General features: G+C 43.0%; 1 protein-coding gene and 1 long non-coding RNA gene across 2 annotated transcripts in view; one reads left to right on the forward strand and one right to left on the reverse strand.

The window, feature by feature from the left end:
* Nucleotides 1–4327, reverse strand: part of CYP3A76 (cytochrome P450 family 3 subfamily A member 76) — a 43528-nt gene extending 39201 nt beyond the window's left edge. Inside the window, 1 exon segment of the mRNA NM_001075888.2 lies at nucleotides 4158–4327. Within this exon segment, the coding sequence (NP_001069356.1) occupies nucleotides 4158–4228 (71 nt within the window). The 5' untranslated portion in view covers nucleotides 4229–4327.
* Nucleotides 1049–21260, forward strand: LOC132343904 (uncharacterized). Its single transcript, XR_009492934.1, has 3 exons — nucleotides 1049–1297; nucleotides 2197–2409; nucleotides 20965–21260. It is a non-coding gene; the product is annotated as an uncharacterized lncRNA (long non-coding RNA).
* The last annotated feature ends 601 nt before the right edge of the window (nucleotides 21261–21861 follow it).

Below are 21861 nucleotides of genomic sequence, written 5' to 3' on the forward strand. Positions count from 1 at the left end.
GGCTAGTCACTGATTCAGAACTGGAACCATCAGCCTACAGAAGCAACATGTAGGTGATAAATACCAGCAATTCCAAAAGCAGTAATTACTTTTGTTGATCATGTTCTTTCCCTCCTCCACAGTGAGACCATAAATAGCAGCTGAAATCTTGATGTCCCAATCCTATAGAGTGGATGCTTGATAAATGTTTATAATTTCAGAGCTTCTGAGAGGTTTATGCTATAATTCCTCCAAAAATATCATTCATATGTATTTAGTAAGTGGATTCTTAGTGGTTCCACTAAAGTGGTTTAGAGATTCTCATTCTAGATACAAAGGGGAAATTTTCCTGTCTCAAACATGAGATTTTGGTTATCTGCGTCCACCCAATGACAGAGTTACTAGACTCTACCTTGGCCTGTTCTTATCCTTTTCTTTTCCTCTGATGTTTTGTTGTTTAGTCACTCAGTCATTTCCAACTCATTGTGACCCTATGGACTGCAACATGCCAGGCTTCACTGTCCTTCACTATCTCCTAGAGTTTGCTCAAACCCATGTTCATTGAGTCAGTGATTCTACCCAACCATCTCATCCTCCGTGCCAATCTTTTCGAGCGTCAGGTTCTTTTCCAATGAGTAAGTTCTTCCCATCAAGTGGCCAATGCATCAGAGCTCCCTCCATGATCTGACCTCATTTTAAGATCTGATTCTTCTTAATTCTGTCTTCAAGAGCAGGACTTAAAGCAAGCAGAGTGTTCTTATCTGCAGAATGAAAACTGATTCAAGACTTCCATTGCCATCATAGAAATTGAGCACCTTTCAGCTACACCCATGGCTCTGTGTTCAAGCAATTTGATTGACTTGAACTACAAATAAGTTGTAGTGATTGACTCTTTTGTTCCCTGAAACTGTATAAATGAATCAATGACTAAAGGATCCATCTCCAGACCATTCCCAACCTCATGGCATCAGGTCCACCAACTACGCGCTAAGCCCACTGCCTGATTTACATTCATTTTTCTAAAGACGCTCAATCACAAAGCCACTGCACTTCAACTATCTTAAAAAACAATCAAGCTGGTGCTCCCTATGGCATAGGTGCTCCCTATGGCAGGCCTGCCTGCAGCTTATCTTTCATGTATTACATGTGCAAGCCCACAACTCCAGGTTCTAGATCTTTGCAAGCCTGCTCATTCTGGTGTTGCTGAGAAACGACAGAGTGCAGGAAAAGAGAGGCTGAAGGAAGAGACTGCCATCAATGGTTTAAATGTGAACTTGCTAGGCCTCCAAGGCTAACTCTGTAGAGTTAAATTAGTAAGGTATGGTTGAGCATGCTGTGTGTAAATGGTTCATAATGCCCTACAGGCACTTTCAACAAAGAGATATCGGGGTTCCCAGTCTTCAGTTACCTTCCCATGTAGAGCAAAAGACACTTTGTGTGACAAAAAATGAGTGACCATAAAAAACTTCAGAATATTAAATTAAGATATTGTCTCTCCTTTTTGGAAGGGAGCCTTTAAGGTGGCACAGGTTCAAATTTCTGTACAAATCCAACAATCTTACAATATGTGATAAGAGAAACCCAAAAAATTTCACAGACGGACCTATGCTGGAAGTGCACAGAGGTACCTTGGCCAAGCGCAGCTGGCTATATCTCTCTCTCCTCCAGAGCAAGTGGTGGAGGTGTGGGCACCAACTGCCACAAAAGGGGTGGCCTGGGCTATTCCCACCCCAGTTGCTTCCCCTTTTGTTTGTCTTCCTTTCCTGTTTCTCTTCACAAACAGGGCAAGTCAGTTTCTGCTTCTGAACCTTCAGTGTGCTACATGAACTCAAAAAGTGAGGCCAAGCAATTGAGTAACCATGTTGGCAACACAGGTCCCACAGAGAGCTCTGGTATAGTGTCTGAACTCACATGGTTCCACCAAGGCAGCAGGTGGACTGAGTGAATTATTTGGCTTCTTTCTAGCTCTTCACTTTTTGGTTCGTGCAGTAATGCTATTTTGGGTAAAAAGGAAGGGGCTAAAGATAAAGCCAACATTTTTATAGTCTTTACATCCTGTCGGCCTAACAAGAGCATTGCCTGCAGCGGCTGATTCCTGGCTGCACCAGCGCCTTCTCAGGCTACAGGGATGTTTGCCTGGTGGGGACACTAGCTAGCCCCAGCCCCACTGTCAGACGGACCACACACAGTGTGACTGAGGTTGTGTCTTGTCCCCAGGCTTCCAGCAAATGAGATGCCAACCCTGTTGACCTTCTGTGGGACCAGGTCTGAGGAATAACTCTAGGGGGTCTGCTCTGAGGAAAGAGGAATATTCTCCCCTCCATCCCGATCTCTCTCTGGATGCCTCTCATATCATCACCAGCTCCCAGGCATGTATACTCATCTGCCCTGAAGATTAAAATAGCTTGCTGGACATGTATATTTAAAAAGGTATATCACAGGAATATTTTACTACACTAGATTCATATTCCAGGCAGTATTCTAGAGGGCGAATTTATTTACATACCTTTCTAGGTACTGGACAGCAGTCCTCTTTTATCCTTCAGGGAAAAACCACATGCTGGAAATACTCATCAATTTTTTAAATCTAGTCCTAAATAGAATGAAGTTAAACTGTACCACATAATTTTATAATATCAGACAGAAAATATGTTGCTGCAATACCTTAATTTCCTAATATTTCTTTCAAGTAATTAAAATGAGGTTAATATTACCCACGTACGTGTCATCATGATTTCCTACACTTAGTGAAAATGAAATTGACAGAACCCAAATGTGATTCGTAGGGGTATCTCTAATCACTCATTGGAAGTAATTCCTGTCCCAACCTAATGCATGATAACAGAATCTCAACATTGAAAGGAATTTTTCTGCTAGATGGTTTTTTTCATTATTATTTTATTTTTTAACTTTACAATATTGTATTGGTTTTGCCATATATCAACATGAATCTGCCACAGGTATACATGTGTTCCCCATCCTGAACCCTCCTCCCTCCTCCCTCCCCATACCATCCCTCTGGGTCATCCCAGTGCACCAGCCCCAACCATCCAGTATCGTGCATCGAACCTGGACTGGTGACTCGTTTCGTATATGATATTATACATGTTTCAATGCCATTCTCCCAAATCATCCCACCCTCTCCCTCTCCTACAGAGTCCAAAAGACTGTTCTATACAGCAGTCTCTATTTTGCTGTCTCGTATACAGGGTTATTGTTACCATCTTTCTAAATTCCTTATATATGCGTTAGTATACTGTATTGGTGTTTTTCTTTCTGGCTTACTTCAACCTCCTGTGCCATACTTATTAGGGAAAAATCACTTAAAATCCAAACTGAACTCTGGGGCTTGTGCCTCTTGTAGATTTAGTAGATTTCAAATCACAGGGAAAATAAATTTGTACACTGATTCTAACTCATCCAGAGATTGAAAGAAAAGGTGAAAAAAATGAATATAATTTTAAAGTTTCTACAAAGTCTCCTCAAATCTTAAGATTTCTCATTTGGAACTAGATAATTTCTGCAGAGTACAGGGTGGGGGAATTGAGTTTTAGGAATGGATGCCCTGAGGAGGGGTGCAGAAAAGGAGGAGGGGTGCAGAAAAGGGGGAGGGATGAGTATGAAAAAAAGGGTGCTTGTTCTCAGGCCTCCAAACAAAGTCGGGGTGCACCCGGTGCCTTGTGTAAATGACACCTGGAAAGAGGGTCCAGAGCAGGAGCTCCTAAGTGACAAAGGGGCCAAACATTCCTCAGGATTCCTGCAGCAGGTACAGAATCCAGAAGTCAGAGAATGAAACAAAACCCAGGTTACTGCTTGCCTCCAGGATTCCCAGCATGGGAATCAGTGTACACAGGCCAGTTGTTTTTAATTTTCCCTTGATGGACTCTGGTTGACTACTCTAGGTCCATGCAAACTGGTAGTCAATCAGAGGGTCATTCTCAGGAGCAAATAATGTCACAAATCCTCCTAACAATGCTAACAGCAACTTGGGAGTAAAGTTAACTCCTTCAACAGAAGTGGGTAAGATCGATAATAACCCATTTGGTGCCCATAGCACATGATGCTTGAGCAACTTCCCCTCCATTTACTTTGAACTTTAAAAAACTAAGGGAACCCCCTTTTCTGCTTAGCACCCCAAGATCCAGGTTACAGAGAAGATGAGCCTAACAGTTACTCACAGATAGAGGAGCACCAGGCTGATAGCCAGGAGAACCCAGGTTTCCACGGAAAAGTTTGGGATTAGCTCCATGGCCACTTTTCTTGGCGATTCCCTCCTCTGAGTTTCCTTTCAGCTGTGTGTGATGTTCTCTGCCTGCCTCTCAGTGTGAAGCTTCTGTTCACTTCAGGTGGAGATTCAGTGCGGTTGGGAGATTTATGTGCTTAGAAAGGAGGTGGAGCTGGAGCTGCAACCAACAGAAGGGCCACCTGGTCTCCACCTGCAGGAGCCCTCTCTGCCTTGGTAGTTGGCCGAGCATCACACACACTTCAGTTTGACCTCCCTTGAGTTCATATTCTGTAGGAAATCAATAAACAACTCAATGTTATCAGTAAGCCCAAAGGTTGTAGAAACTCAAATAAAGCCACTGGCTTTAATTTTCCTCTAAACTGCCCCATGTCTATTGTTGCCTGCAGTCCAAAATGTTTGAAATCCTTCAAACAAGATGGTGGTGGTAGTTTAGTTGCTAAGTCATGTCCCACTCTTTGTGACCCCATGGAAACAGCCCAACAGGCTCCTCTGTCCATGGGATTTCCAGGCAAGAATACTGGAGTCAGGTGCCATCTCCTCCTCCACAGGGTCAAACAAGATAGCTGTGCTGATTGTTACTCATACAATTCTTTTTTCTGCCTAGAAATGCTCCTGTGTCCCTTGTAGGCTCTTAAACTTTTCCAGATAAAGCTCAGACAGAACATCTGTGTTAGAAATTTCCCAAACCAACCTCCTCCAACAGATATAACAATTTCCTCCTCTGAGGAACTGTCCCCTGCACACAATCCTACTATCTCCCACACCACAGTCAGTTTCCATACCTAGTTCCCTCAGTGGATCAAGAGCTTGGGCACCTGCTGGATACTAGCCACAGTCATGTCCCAGGTACCTAGCAGACTGTTCTGCAGAGTGTGCATCCCAAATGGTAGATGGACTGAATTGGTAGAGGTAAGACCACTGGGCACCTGTGTGCCCTCTCCCTGTGGCTCTTTGGTGACCATGCCATCTTCCTGAATTGTTGACACACCAAGAGGGCCTGGCTGGGCCTTGGTCACTGTCTCTGTATTTTCAGGAGAATCCACCAGGATCCTGTTGACAAGAGGGCCCCAGAAGGAGAGGCAGAACATGGAGGAGAGGGTGATGGCTGCACCAATGGTATCAATTCAGGCTCATTCCTGTCCCACCCTCAGAGCATTCTGCAAGTCAGATTCTAGATCAAAGAATGGTCCCCTCTCTCTAGAAAGGCTGCAATCCAAGATCAAAGGGTGTAAAGAGAGAGAAAAAAGCAGCCTGATGGCCAAGAGGACCCCAACGTGCTTAGCCACCAGTGATGTGGCATGTACCGCAACAGGACTCCAAACAGATCACATAAGGGGATGTTATATCTAGGGTACATGGGGTGTTGATGGGTCAGAGTAGATGGGTTCCCACTTCTGGACACAAAGAGAATTTGGGAGCTTCCCCAGTGGCACTAGTGGTAAAAGAAAAAGAAAAAAAAAAAAACCCACTTGCCAATGTAGAATACCTAAGAGACACAGGTTCAATCCCTAGAATGGGAAGATCCCCTGGAGGTGGTAATGGCAACCAACTCCAGTATTCTTGCCTGGAGAAATCCATGCCAGAGGAACCTGGATGGCTACAGTCCACAGCATCACAAAGAGTTGGACACTACTGAGGGAATTTAGCATGCACAGACAGGGAATTTTTATTGGGTAACAAGGAGCTGATACTGAGGAGGCCTAGAGTAGCAGTTGGTATCACCTGCTGGTAGGCCAACCCTGTGCACTTTAATCACTTCAATCATATCTGCCTCTGTGACCCATGGGCTGTAGCCTTCCAGGCTCCTCTGTCCATGGGATTCTCCAGGCAAAGATACTGGAGTGGGTTGCCATGCCCTCCTCCAGGGAATTTTCCCAATGCAGGGATCAAACCAGCGTCTCTTATGTCTCTGCAATGACAGACAAGTTCTTAACTACTAGGGCCACCTGGGAAGCCCAGGTCTCCCTCTACCCTCGCTGAATTCCTGATGGGAGCAGGATGAGGGCTGAGCATCAGGAAATTACACTGGCTCATTATCAATACTTTAAACCATGTCCTATGTCTGCGAGACCTGAATAACCATGGATTACGTGAAAAACAAAACCTCAAAGGTTCTTAAAACTTAATAGAAACATAAGACATGTGTTTGTGCACTTCCTTCTCCCTTTATCCTTTCTCACTTTCACTCCTTTGCAGAAAGTGATACTCATCTCTTGCAATCTCTAGGGTGAGGTAGGGGGATGTTTCTGACCCACACACATCTCACCGTGAAGAAACACACAGACATGTCCCTCACTCTGGCCTGAGAGTTCCTTGTCTGTCCCATACTGGCCAGAGTGGGTGGAAGTCTCATTAGTAAAATGCAGCAAGTCCGAACTATCTCTCCTGCACTCTTTTATTTCCTTGGGAGCTTCTCATGGAGCATGATATTTCTACCATCAGAGTTTGTCATCTTAGGGTTCACTTCTTCCAGGAGGCCTCTGTTAAAATCCACATCCAATGAGAATTGAAATGTCTGAACACATTTATCTGTCCATTGCTTCAATCCAAGTGAGTTAATTCAGGCGCTGGTATTGTGCTGGACTGTGGGCTAGAAGCCATCCAGTCCCCTCCCTGGGGAGCAGCCTCCGGTGGAGGGAGTGAGACACACAACCAAGCTTAGTATGGGGCATACCTCTGGAATCCTTGGGGAAATGGAGCCCTAGAGAGAGGCAGCAAAGGAGAGAAATGAACGGAAGCTTGAGTACCAACAAAGGACAGACCTGGGAAGCTGGAAGAGAATCCTCAGGGAAAGTCAGAAAGTCCAAGGAATTTTGATACATTTCTGTCCCCTTTTGGTATCTTCCCTGGGTACTGCTGGGGCTTCCCTGGTGGCTCAACTGTAAACAATCTGCCTGCAATGCAGGAGACCCAGGCTCAATCCCTGGGTCAGGAAGGTCCCCCTGGAGAAGGGAATGGCTACCCACTCCAGCATTCCTGCCTGGAGAATCCCATGGCCAGAGGAGCCTGATGGACTACTACCATGGTGTTGCAAAGAGTGGGACATATTTGAATGATTAAGCACACGCACACATGGCATAGTTTTAAAGAGGGTCATGCTACAATCCTCCATTTACAGATATAGAAAGTGAGCCTTAGTGACTGCAAGTGGCTTCCCAACAGCTATTGATCAAAACATGTTATAAATAATATGAAGAAAGATGGCAAGTATTCTGCTCTGAAATGCTGATATTCAACATTTGCCGATTCATGATGAGAGTCACTGTGTGAAATAGTGAGACCCAAGGCTGAAGCAGCACATTGGTCACAATTCTGGCTCTGTCTCCATGTCTACCCCTGCCCAGAGGCTCCCCCATGGGTCTGCAGAACCCGGACTTCATGTCACCTCAGCAGGAACAAGGACAGGTGCTTGTCATGAGGACCCACCTGTCTGTATTCTCCACTGAGAGGAACACAAAATACATCCCCATGAAGAGATTACAGTGTCATCTGATAACTACTGACAACTTAATTCACTCAGCTAAACCCACAGCCTTTCTTATTCTTCTTGAAAACAAAACCCTTGTGGAAACTACATACTTTTACCTTCCTCCAAAACATGCCAATATGATCGTTTTCTCACTAAGCCTTACACGCCATCACCTTCCCAATTCACCTCAGGGCCCGGTCCAGCTGGTTGGAATCTGTCTAGTGTCAATAATCTAGTCAAGTCCTGGGAAAAATGTGTAGCCAGAGCCACATCCTGCTGCTGCTGCTGCTGCTGCTGCTGCTAAGTTGCTTCAGTCGTGTCCGACTCTGTGCGACCCCATAGACGGCAGCCCATCAGGCTCCCCCATCCCTGGGATTCTCCAGGCAAGAACACTGGAGTGGGTTGCTGCAGGGGTCCAGCTCCGGCTGATCCAGGGTATTCGAAGGAGAGATGGCTTAGGCAACCTATTTATTTATTTATCAAAGATATAAAGAGTAATAGAATGAGGATAGCTCAGTCGGAAAATTCAGTGGAGAAAAGAAGCTGAGTAGCTTGGTTTACGTGGAAAATCAATATAACCCGTGACACCAGGTTAGCTCTGACCACGGAGGCCGCAGGCGCCCTCTCGAATAGCGGAAGGTGCCCCACTTAGACACCTTCTCGAGTGGGTCTTAGAAGCCCAGGCAAATATAAATGGTCACAGAGGATATCCGCGCTCCAGATGGAGACTCAGCTGGAAGTTAAGGGGAAGAATGACATGGGGAGACCAAGCTTTGGCGAGCAAGGCCTGTAGCTTTATTTTCAACAGGGGCTTATATACCCTAAGTTACACATAGAGGATAATAGGGGATGCAAAGTCAGCAGTCTTTGATCCTTATCAAAAACCAGGGTTTCTTTCCTGCAAATTTATCGTATACAAATGGTTTAGGTGATTTACATCATCTTCTGGCCAGAAGGCTTATTAACATTTTATGACTCTTGACAAAGACTTATCAACAAAGACTTATTTTCTCTAAGAGTAATTATCTTAAGGTTTGGCACCATCTTCCGAAGATAAAATTGCATTCCTGTAGGGCAGATGTGTAATGGGTTTACAACAAAGGAAAGAATTTATTACCTTAAGGGTCTAAAGTTACTAACACCAAGGCCACTACTTATTTTTTCTACATACCAACTATATTAATTAATACACATTCAAGGATACAATACAGGGGATGTGAAAACTTGGCAACAAGCATTGGCTCATCAATGAAATCTTTTACTAGTTTTATTCTGACAGTTTCTAACTCTCTGAGAGGCTCTAAGCTATTTGAATATCTTAAGCTTCCCATGCCTCTGGAGGCTGGGAGACTGTAAACAATCGTATGCATAGCTGTAGGAGTCCGGGTAAACTTGTCAGGCGAGTTAGAGAGCCATCTGAGGGGTTTGGATTTAAACACTCCTAGTTGCCCAGGAACTTTATTAATTGGAGCTGTAAGTTAACTCTGACAGAGAGAGCGAGATGGTGGTGGGGGACAGCCCTCAGTAAAGTCAGAGGTGAGAGCACAAAGCAATAAAGTAGGCAGACTCTGGTTTTTTGGGGGTAGATGCTCGAGAATATCCGGGGGGACTCCTGAGGCTCGATCCCGCCTTTGCGTATGCCGAGCCTCCTTCCTCATGACCTTTGTCACGAGTGGAATGCCTCACCGGCTCCCAGCAGGTTGCCATTTCCTTCTCCAGAGCCACATCCTAGCAAAGGCAAATGGCCTGCTCTGCAAGGGGAAATAACAAAAGGCATGATCTTTGTACCCTTCATTCCACACCCAGACACACCTGACTTGAAAAATCTCATATACAAAGACCATGAAGGAAGACGTGTGTGCCTGAAGAGCACCCCACACCTCATGTCTCTCATCTGGTCATTTGTGTACCAACAGCCTGGCATGGTCAAAGCTCTATTCCAAGTGCTTCATGTGCAGTTGTGACTAAGATCCTGATATTACTCAGGTTGAAGATAGAGAGAAATAGTTATAGTACAGCCAAAGTAAACTAATTATACATGTTTTGAAAACACAGTGTTCTCATCAACGATACACGGCTTATCTTTTCAGACTGTAGCAATCAGTCAGAGATTGCAATCAAAGAACACTCATGGAATTGGGCATTAGGCTCAGATATCAGGAGAGGTGAGCAGGGTGTCAGGGACTCAGTGATGCAAGAGGCCCCGTCAGTCTGATATTCCTCTCCTTTTAGAGGTGACTCCTCTTCTGAGAAGCTTATCCACTGGCTGAGAGAATTGCTCACAGTATGGGGAGGCCATGTTGCTCTGGAATGACGTGTGTGTTAGATTTCAATTTCACTGATCACAGGTCTGTGACCAGAGCACTGCCCCAACACAGAGACAAGGTGAGGGCCCCTAGCAAGCCAGTCAGTAGGGGCTGGGGTGAGGTACGGGGATGTTCTTTCTGACCCATACACATCCCATCATGAAGAAACACACACACATGTGCCCTTAAGCAGGTGCACTTCCATGGACTTCACAGCAAAGGGATGAGAAGGACCTCATGGCTGCTCACTTTTGACTCCATTCCTGAGTTTCTCTTTCTCGATAAATGAATCACTAACATCTCTACTGCACAGTACACCTTAGAAAGTTCTTTCAGGAAGAGAAAAGTGAAGTCACTCTGTTGTGTTCGACTCTTTGAGACCTCATGGACTGTAGCCTGCCAGGCTCCTCCATCCATGGGATTTTCCAGGCAAGAATACTGGAGTGGGTGCCATGTCCTTCTCCAGGGGATCCTCCCAAACCAGGAATTGAACCCTGGTCTCCCACACTGCAAGCAGACTCTTTATGGTCTGAGCCACCAGGGAAGCCAAGAAAGTTCTTTCATGTCTCTCTGAACTGATTTCCCTAAAACTCTGAGATAAGCAGTGCTGGGGTTGTTTGATTCCCACTTTACAAATGTAAAAACAGAAGCTCAGGGTGGGGAAGAATCTTGCCCAAACATTAAACCAAGAATGCAGGGCATGGAGCTAGATTTCATAATTCTAAATTGTGCCAGAGACATGCTTGCCTGGATTCCAAGAGGCCTCCTGAAATAACCTGGCAGGTTGTGTCAACCTCTTATGGGATAAATATCTCCTTCCACACTATCCATCATGCTACTATTCTTGTAGTAAGTGCTAAAGCTGTTAGTGGCCACAAAAAATAGAGCACCAGACTAAATTTTATGTATTCATGAACTCATGGTGTCAGCAGATAAAGGATGCTGCAAATAGTTCTGACATGTCACAATCAGAATCATTTGGGTTTCCAAGAAAGTAGGAAGTAAACAATGAGTGAAACCAAGGAGTGAAAGAGGAATCAGAGGAGGGGGACAAGTTTCAGAAGACCACAATGAGGGAATTAATGACACAGGAGGTGTAAAATTAGGGAATAGATGAGCATCACAGATTAGCTGCAAAAGAGGAGCAAAGTGTTGGCTGTCTCTCCTAATCAGTGCAGCAACCTGCTAAGGAGTTTTATCCAACCCTAGACTGGCCTCACCCAGGAAATTCCCTACTCTGCCACCGGACAGAGCCTGGTAAAACACGAGTCATGCATCATTCCTCTGTTGCTCAAATCTCTCCAACAACTTCCATCATCCACAGAATTAAACCCAAATGCCATGGGACAGCAATTCAAGACCCATGTTGGACATGTAGGTTACTTTCATTTCTTGGTTATTATAAACATTGCTGCATTGAGCATAGGGGCCTATATTCAAAGTAGCCCTTGCTTGAGATAAACGGCCAGAGGTAGAACTGCTGGGTTTTATGGTAGCTCTCTTTCAGCTTTTTGAGGAATCTCCATGCTGTCTTCTGCTGTGGCTGCACCAAGTTACATTCCCAGCAATAGTGCAAGAAAGTTCCCCTTTCTCCACATCATCACCCACATTTGTTGTTTCTTGTCTCCTTGATAATTTGTCACTTGGATGGGTGTGAGGTGGTATCTCATTAAGGGTTTGACTGGCATTTCTTGATGATGAGTGACTCTGAACATATTTTCATGTGCCTGTTGCAATCTGTATGCCATCTTTAAAATGTCTATTCGGGTTTTCTGCCCACTTTTTAATCAAGTGTTTGGTTTTTAAACATTGACCTGGGGCATTATGCTAAGTGAAATAAGTCCGATTGAAAAAAAAATTACTGTATAATATCATTTATTTATTGTTTCAGAAGACCACAAGGAAGGGAATTAATTAACTAATTAAGCCGCTCAGTCATGTCCGATGCTTTGCAACCCCAGGGACTGTGTCACGCCAGGCTCCCCTGTCCTTCACCATCTCCTGGAGCTTGTCAAACTCATATCCACTGAGTCAGTGATGCCGTACAACCATCTCGTCCTCTGTCATCCCCATCTCCTCCTCTGTCATCCCCATCTCCTCCTGTCTACAGTCTTTCTCAGCATCAGGGTCTTATCTAATGAGTCGGCTCATTGAATCAGGTGGACAAACTATTGGAGCTTCAGCTTCAGCATCAATCCTTCTAATGAATATTCACAAACCAAATATATAAAGAGAATTAGAGGTACAAACTTCCAGATCAAAAATACATAAGTCACTGGGATGTAATGTTCACATAGGGAATATAGACAATAATACAGTCACAAATGTACATGGGGACAGATGCTTGCTGGTCTTACTGAGGTGATGAAATTGTAATGTATTACAATATGGAATCACTGTGTTGTATACCTGAAACTAATATAACATATATGGAAGTTTGTACCTCTTAATTCCCTTCACCTATTTTCTTTGTCCCTATTTTCTTTGGCAACCACCTATTTGTTTTCTGTATGCCTGAAACAAACACAACATTATATGTTAATAGACAGGGAAACAATGGAAATAGTGACAGACTTTATTTTCTTGGGCTCCAAAATCACTGTCGATGGTGACTGCAGATATGAAATTAAAAGATGCTTGCTCCTTGGAAGAAGAGCTATGATAAACCTAGACAGTGTATTAAAAAGCATAGACATTACTTTGCCAACAAAGGTCCATATAATCAAAGCTATGGTTTTTCCAGTAATCATGTGTGACTGTGAGAGTTGGACCATGAAGAAGGCTGAGCACCAAAGAATTGATCCTTTTCAACTGTGGTGCTAGAGAAGACTCCTGAGAGTCCCTTGGACTGTAAGGAGATCAAACCAGTCAATAATAAAGGAAATCAACCCTCAATATTCATTGGAAGGACTGACACTGAAATTGAAGCCCCAATACTTTGGCCACCTGATAAGAAGAGTTGACTCATTAGAAAATACCCTAATGCTGGGAAAGATTGGAGGCAGTAGGAGAAGGGGGTGACAGAGGATGAGATGTTTCAATGGCATCACCGGCTAAATGGACATGAGTTTGAGCAAGCTCCGGGAGTTCATGATGAACAGGGAAGTCTGGCGTTCAGCAGTTCATGAGGTTGTAAAGAGTCAGATGTGACTGAGCGACTGAACAATGTTAATTAGAACTCAATTTCTTAAAATAATTTAAAAATAAATTAATAAATAAAAGGTGAAAAAAGACCCGTGTGCATCTGGCCACAGCTGACTTCTACAGTCTTGTCTCAGTCCACATCCAGTGTAAACATGATGTTTTAAGAAAATGGTATGATGTGCCATACCCAAGCTCCTCAGACAACTGGGATTTTTTGAGTCTGCACTACTGTTCTTCCATCTGGAATGGATCCAATCTATTTTCCATCTGGTTAATTCCTGGACTCCCTCTGGGAGTTAGCCAGGGTGCCATCTTCCCCACTGACCCTTGTCCTTAACACGTAGGTGGTGGGGAGGGTACCACTTCTACATGATCCCAGTTCTCATGTAGAAACTTAGTGACTCTCAGACCATGACATTCATTATAATTCAAGTGCAGGGGGACTGTTAAAAACTACATATGCCTGGGCCCACCTGAATACCTGAAATTGACAGGTTGAAGTAAAACTCAAGAAAAATCTTATCTATTAATTCAATTGTTGCTAAGAATTGTAAAAAAAAAAAAAAAAACACATTAGTTGAAACATTAAAAGCAATAGGCTGGCTCCTAGGGAAACATAATTGACCAACACCAGCCAAACAGAAATATAAAGTTAAATAGTCCCAAAACGCCTTTAAAAATAAGGGGAAGTTACCTTCCCACAAAGAAAAATCACATCCAGATAGTTTTACGGTAACCTTCAAGGAACACATATATCTTAGCCTGCTTTCCCAAGAAAGGAGAGCCTGAAATGCAGGCTTCCATGCTACTATCTCCTGGGGAATTTGATCCAGGGGAGGAAGAATGAAGGAAAACAGGAACAAAGCAATGAAGGAGAATCAATACCAGATTCATTAACAAACCTGGTCAACACTTTGTGTCAAAAGTAACCAAATCTTTGCTCAACTGACCATCTGAGAGGCTTTACAACCACTCAGAAGATGCAGCCCATCCAAGGAAAGGAAGGGGGAAGAGCGTACTCACTGGTTTCCCTCTCCCTTTGGGAAAATGTTCCTCCCACAGAAAAGTAATTCTCTAAAACTTCTGTATTACAGAAGAATTGCTAGTCTGAGAGGCACAGTCAGGCTTCACTGCACGAATTCAGTTGGAATCCGGGCGAAGATGGTCCCTGTAGTGTGGCGGGAACAGAGACCATGGCAGGTACACTAGTTCTCTATGCTGTCCAGCAGATTATCCCCAAATACAGCCCCTTGAAACAAGCATTGACTGTGTCACACTCCTTGGGCTGGGAGTCCAGGCGTGGCTTACTTGGGTATCTCTGGCTCAAGCTCTCTCCTGCTGTCAGGCTGGGCTGCCTCTCATCCAAAGTCTCACTGGGGAAGGACCCCCTTTCAGGTCCTCCAGGTGGTCTGGCAGGGTTCAGATCCTCACAAGCTCGAGGATTCAGTTCCTCACTGGCTATGGCCCAGAAGCCCCTCAGATCTCTGCCACCAGGGTCTCTCCACAGAGCAGCTCACAACATGGCAGTCGCTTCCCCCAGAGTGAGGGAGTGAGAGGGGGCACCCAATTAATATTCTACTCATTAGAAGCAAGTCACCTATCCCAGCCGCACCAGTGGCAGGGGGTTAAATGGGGCATAAGTGCTAGCAGGCAGAGCCATTGGCGGCCAACTGAGAGGATGCCATCACAGAGGTGAAGCTAAGATTCTGAGTTGTCACATAAAATTAATTCAATCATGCCTAGCTCACTCTATGAGGACAGTATGAACTTGATCCAAATAGGATAAAAATGGGACAAGAAAGAAAGACTCCATTTCACTCTCACTTATGAGACAGTCTCATTCACTCACCTGAGCAAAATAAAGCCAGTCAAATCCAGCAACAATGATACACCATATCCAAGTTGGATTTTACCCTGGAACTCAAGGGTGGTTAACAGAGAATTAATATAAATATTAGTTATCAGGTTAATTAATTAAAAGAAAAAAGTATTAGCATCCCAATAGCTTCAGAAAATGCATTTGTTAATATTCAATATATCATTTATGATAGAAGAAGAGTGTAAACTACTAATAGCAAGGAATTTCCTTAATGTGATAAAAGGATCTACCAAAATCACCTAACCAAATATAATTCATAGTATAAAAGCACTGTCTGCTTATGCTATTTTACCACATGCACATACAGCCTTTTCAAAAGTTGTAACACTCTTTAAGTATGTAAACTCCCATCAATTAATTTTATGCTGGAAACAAAAAGAATGTCATTACTTGTTTTTGTCAGAAACCCAGCTTGTGGATCCCAGGTGAAGAATTGAAAACATCACTGAATAAATTAAATATCTTTGACCATTTGAGGCTGTTTGAACTGACCAACATGGGTTCATTCAGTGGGTTCATTCAACTGAGATCAACTAGGTTCAAATGCTGAGTTCTTCACCTTTAGTTACAACATCAGCTCCTGTGATAATCAGATGGAAAAAATAAACCAAATCCCCAGAAAATAAACAAATCCTCATTACTGCATGCACTTCCAAGAGATTTCTAAGTAGATATGTCACCATGTGCCTGCCAAGTCAAGTGACTTCTTCCAGGGGCCTGGCCCAGCCAATTCAAGCCCTGGACTCCAACACAAGATATCCTATTCTGATTGGACACACAGTTATCTGCATGGTCATACGCCCTGTGGGTCAGTCTGAACTGGTCTTTGCTGTGTCTGGAGCTATGATGCACCATGGGGACAAAGTGTGAACAAGATTGTCACAAAGGGCACTTACCTAAGTGGGGTGCTCCATGCATGCAGACACCTCCAAAGGCATCAGGAGAATGGAAAAGGTGGAGAGGAGTGGGATCCAGAGCCTCTGTAGGGATGGGTGGGCTTCCCAGAGGAGGTGACATTGCTTGAAGTACCAGGGACAGAGCAAAATTTGCCTAAGGAGAGAAGGAGAGAGGGCATTCTAGGCTGTGAGAATGGTTCATCTTATCATTATCATTGCTGAGTACGTTTATTTTTTGGTTGCAAAACACAGTGTCTAAATCAACCAAATTTTATTACTGCTAATAATGAAGTGATCAGATCACAGGCCAAGTTAGGGATCCTGTAATTCTAGGATCAATGTTCCACCCTGGACAGCTCAGCAGGAAGCTGAAGGATGTGCAGGACATCTGGGAAAAAAAGCCACAAGGCTTTGTGGTATTACAGTGACCTGTCTTGAATTTGTTAGGGTACAGTCCTGAGATTAAAAACATTTACTGAGGTCACACTGACACAGCATAACATCAACCATTCAGGGCCATTTAGCACATTCACAGGGTCGTGCCACCACCTCCTCTAGTTCCAGCACACTCCCATTCCACCAGAGTGCACTCCTGAGTCCATAAGCCCTCCTCCCCACTCTGTCCTCTCCCAGCCCCTGGCCACCACTCATGTACATCTGACTTCATGGATTTGCCTCTTCCAAATGCTTCATATAAATGGAATCATGTAACGTGTGGTCTCTTGTGTGTGAATTCTTTCATTTATGCATTTTTAAAGTTAATCTCTCTTGTACCATGTATTAGTATTTCACATCTTTGATGACTGAAGAAACGACTATTCTATGGATACATCACGATCTGTTTATCCATTCAACCATGGCTTGTCTTACTTCTACCTTTTAGCTATTGTGAATACTGGTGTTATGAACATGCAGGTGTATGTCTTTGCTTGACAAATTGTGTTCAGTTCTCTTAGGCATCTACCCAGGGGTGCAATTACTTGTAATTCTATGCTCAATGACCTGAAGAGCTGCCAAACTGTTCCTCTACATCCTCTTTTGTTTTACTTTATTAAAAAATAACCATCCCAGTGGTTGTGATGTAGTAACATTTCTGGGATTTTGACTTTGTGCTACCACTGTTAGTTAATAATCTGTGAGAATTTGCCAGAAGCAGAGAGGGCAAGCAAAGTGTATGGTTGGGAACCTGGTCCACCAGGTCCTGGAGGCTTCTCTGGGCTCCAGGATACCTATTCTCTCCAGTGTGTACACAGCTGCCTAGAAGGCATCCATAGTATGTGACTGATGTGCAGGCCCTAGGTGGATTATTTAAACCTGCTCAGCCTCAGTTGCCTGATATGTAGAATGAGGGTTAATTATGTCTTTCCAATTTGGAAGAAATGGACAAATTCTTGGAAAAGTATAACTTTCCAAAACTGAACCAGGAAGAAATAGAAAAATTTAACAGATCAATCACAAGCATGGAAATCAAAACTGTAATCAGAAATCTTCCAACAAACAAAAGCCCAGGACCAGATGGCTTCACAGCTGAATTCTACAAGAAATTTAGAGAAGAGCTAACACCTATCCTCAGAGAAGGCAATGGCACCCCACTCCAGTACTCTTGCCTGGAAAATCCCATGGACGGAGGAGCCTGGTAGGCTGCAGTCCATGGGGCTGCGAAGAGTTGGACACGACTGAGCGACTTCACTTTCACTTTTCACTTTCATGCATTAGAGAAAGAAATGGCAACCCACTCCAGTGTTCTTGCCTGGAGAATCCCAGGGACGTGGGAGCCTGGTGGGCTGCCGTCTATGGGGTCGCACAGAGTTGGACACGACTGAAGTGACTTAGCAGCAGCAGCAACACCTATCCTACTCAAACTCTTCAGAAAGTTAGAGAGGAAGGTAAACTTCCAAACTCATTCTGTGAGGCCACCATCAACCTAATACCAAAACCATACAAAGATGCCACAAAAAAAGAAAACTACAGGCCAATATCACTGATGAACATAGATGCAAAAATCCTTAACAAAATTCTAGCAAACAGAATCCAACAACATATTTAAAAGATCATACATCATGACCAAGTAGGCTTTATCCCAGGGATGCAGGTATTCTTCAACATTTGCAAATCAATCAATGTGATACACCACATTAACAAATTGAAAGATAAAAACCATATGATTTTCTCAATAGATGCAGAGAAAGCCTTTGACAAAATTCAACATCCACTTATGATAAAAAAAAAAAAACCAACCCTCCAGAAAGCAGGCAAAGAAGGAACATACCGCAACATAATAAAAGCCATATATGATAAACCAACAGCAAACATTATCCTCAATGGTGAAAAATTGAAAGCATTTCCCCTAAAATCAGGAACAAGACAAAGGTGCCCATTCTCACCACTACTATTCAACATAGTTTTGGAAGTTTTGGCCACAGCAATCAGAAAAGAAAAAGAAATAAAAGGAACCCAGATTGGAAAAGAGGAAGTAGAACTCTCACTATTTGCAGATGACATGATCCCCTACATAGAAAACCCTAAAGACTCCACCAGAAAATTACTAGAGCTAGTCAATGAATATAGTAAAGTTGCAGGATATAAAATTAACACAGAGAAATACCTTGCATACACTAACAATGAGAGAACAGAAAGAGAAATTAAGGAAACAATTTCATTAACCATTGCAACAAAAAGAATAAAATACTTAGGAATAAATCTACCAAAATAAACAAAAGATATATATAGAAAACTATAAAACACTGATGAAAGAAATCAAAGATGACACAAATAGATGGATAAATATACCATGTTCATGGATCAAAAGAATTAATATAGTGAAAAACCCAAAGCAATCTATAGATTCAAGGCAATCCCTATCAAGCTACCAACAGTATTTTTCAGAGAACTAGAATAAATAATTTCACAATTTGTATGGAAATTCAGAAAATCTCAAATAGACAAAGCAATCTTGAGAAAGAAGAATGGAACTGGAGGAATCAACCTGCCTGACTTCAGACTATACTACAAAGCTACAGTCATCAAGAGAGTATGGTACTGGTGCAAAGACAGAAAAATAGATCAATGGAACAAAATAGAAAGCCCAGAGATAAATCCACACACCTATGGACACCTTATCTTTCGAAAGGAGGCAAGAATATACAAGGGAGGAAAGACAATCTCTTTAACAAGTGGTGCTGGGAAAACTGGTCAACACTTGTAAAAGAATGAAACTAGAACATTTTCTAACACCATACACAAAAATAAACTCAAAATGGATTAAAGATCTAAAAGTAAGACCAGAAACTATAAAACTCCTAGAGGAAAACATAGGCAAAACACTCTCTGACATAAATCACAGCAGGATCCTCTATGACCCACCTCCCAGAGTAATGGTAATAAAAGGAAAAACAAACAAATGGGACGTACTTAAACTTAAAAGCTTTTGGACAATAAAGGAAGCTATAGGCAAGGTGAAAGATAGCCTACAGAATGGGAGGAAATAATGGCAAATGAAGCAACTGACAAAGAATTAATCTCAAAAATATACAAGCAGCTCCTGCAGCTCAATTCCAGAAAAATAAATGATCCAATCAAAAAATGGGTCAAAGACCTAAACAGACATTTCTCCAAAGAAGACATACAGATGGCTAACAAACACATGAACAGATACTCAACATCACTCATTATTAGAGAAATGCAAATCAAAACCACAATGAGGTACCTATTCATGCTAGTCAGAGTGTCTGCTATCACAAAGTCTACAAACAGTAAGTGCTGGAGAGGATGCAAAGAAAAGGGAACCCTCTTATACTGTTGGTGGGAATGCAAACTAGTACAGCCACTATGGAGAACAGTGTGGAGATTCCTTTAAAAACTGGAATAGAACTGCCATATGACCCAGCAATCCCACTGCTGGGCATAGACACCAAGGGAACCAGAATTGAAAGAGACACGTGTACCCCAATGTTCATCGCAGCACTGCTTACAATAGCCAGGACATGGAAACAACCTAGATGCCCATCAGCAGACGAATGGATAAAGCAAGCTGTGGTACATATACAGAATGGAATATTACTCAGCTATTAAAAAGAATGTATTTGAATCAGTTCTAATGAGGTAGATGAAACTGGAGCCTATTATACAGAGTGAAGTAAGCCAGAAAGAAAAACAGCAATACAGTATACTAATGCATATATATGGAATTTAGAAAGATGGTAACAATAACCCTGTGTACGAGACAGCAAAAGAGACACTGATGTATAGACAGTCTTATGGACTCTGTGGGAGAGGGAGAGGGTGGGAAGATTTGGGAGAATGGCATTGAAACATGTAAAATATCATGTATGAAACGAGTTGCCAGTCCAGGTTTGATGCACGATACTGGATGCTTGGGGCTAGTGCACTGGGATGACCCAGAGGGATGGTATGGGGAGGGAGGAGGGAGGAGGGTTCAGGATGGGGAACACATGTATACCTGTGGTGGATTCATTTTGATATTTGGCAAAACTAATACAATTATGTAAAGTTTAAAAATAAAATAAAATTTAAAAAAAATAAAAAGAATGTATTTGAATCAGTTCTAATGAGGTGGATGAAACTGGAGCCTATTATACAGAGTGAAATAAGTCAGAAAGGAAAAACACCAATACAGTATATTAACACATATATACGGAATTTAGAAAGATGGTAATGATGACCCTATATGCAAGATAGCAAAAGAGTGACAGATGTAAAGAACAGACTGTTGGACTCTGGGAGAAGGCAGGGTAGGATGATTTGAGAGAATAGCATTGAAACATGTATATTATCATATGAGAAATAGATCACCAGTCCAGGTTTGATGCATGAGGCAGGGTGCTCAGGGCTGGTGCACTGGGATGACCCTGAGGGATGGGATGGGGAGGCAGGTGGGAGGAGGGTTCAGGATGGGGAACACATGTACACCCATGGCTGATTCATGTCAATGTATGGCAAAAACCACTACAATATTGTAAAGTAATTAGCCTCCAATTAAAATAAATAAATTAAAAAATAATAATTATGTCTTTCCCTTCCTATAGGAGCCTGGATCAGACCAGACCCTGATCCATGACCTGAGGCTCTTGGGGCCTGAACCTGCGATCAGAGTCCTGGTGTCACTGGGGAAAGAAAACATGTGACCTTGCCCATCACACACCTGACCCTCAGGAAACTCTCTAGAAATGTTCACTCACGTGAGCTCATATGAGTTCAAGTAGTCGCCAAAAAGGGCAAGTATAATAGAAAAACCATAAGTTATAGACTGTGTTGTTTGTTACCAAGAGGAGGCATGAGTTCAAGTTGTCATTGAAAAATAAATAAAAGGCTGGGAGTTTGCTAACTTTGAATCTTTACCTTTTTCCTTCTAATTATGTTTAAATGTCTCCTTTTCCACTTATTATGTGAGGAGCCACTGAGTTTAAATGTTCAAGACATTATTTCATGGATTCTAATTGGGGCAGGGGTCTTTCCAGCTGTATGAGCTTGGGGCCCTGAGTAGGACTCCAGCTGCAGATTCCCCAATCACCATACAGGCACACGTTATCTATCTATATCTGTCATCTATCTCTCTATATCAGCTATCTATCTGTAGTGTATCATCCAACTAACTAGCTGTCATCTGTCTACAAAGAAAAGCAAGGATGTTCACAGATACATGCAGTTCCAATCTCTGACTCCATGGGGTTTCTTCTAGTTTCCCCTTTCCTGGACCAGGGACTCCCTTCTCTAACAGGGAAAAAACATATCTTCCATTATCCATAATATGTTTACTTGCTTAATCAATCTCCCTTTGTGTAGCTACTACCACTCAGCCTTTTTCCACTCCTGATATCCCCCTCACCCTCCATGGTTCTCCACACCCTATTTAGGCTCTGGATGCCCTGGCCAGGCCACCCTTCTGAGCAGACACTCTTGCTCCCTGCCTGGACACCCACAGC

The sequence above is a fragment of the Bos taurus genome, chromosome 25 (genome assembly GCF_002263795.3).
Source record: "Bos taurus isolate L1 Dominette 01449 registration number 42190680 breed Hereford chromosome 25, ARS-UCD2.0, whole genome shotgun sequence".
In the NCBI taxonomy this organism is placed as follows: Eukaryota; Metazoa; Chordata; class Mammalia; order Artiodactyla; family Bovidae; genus Bos; species Bos taurus.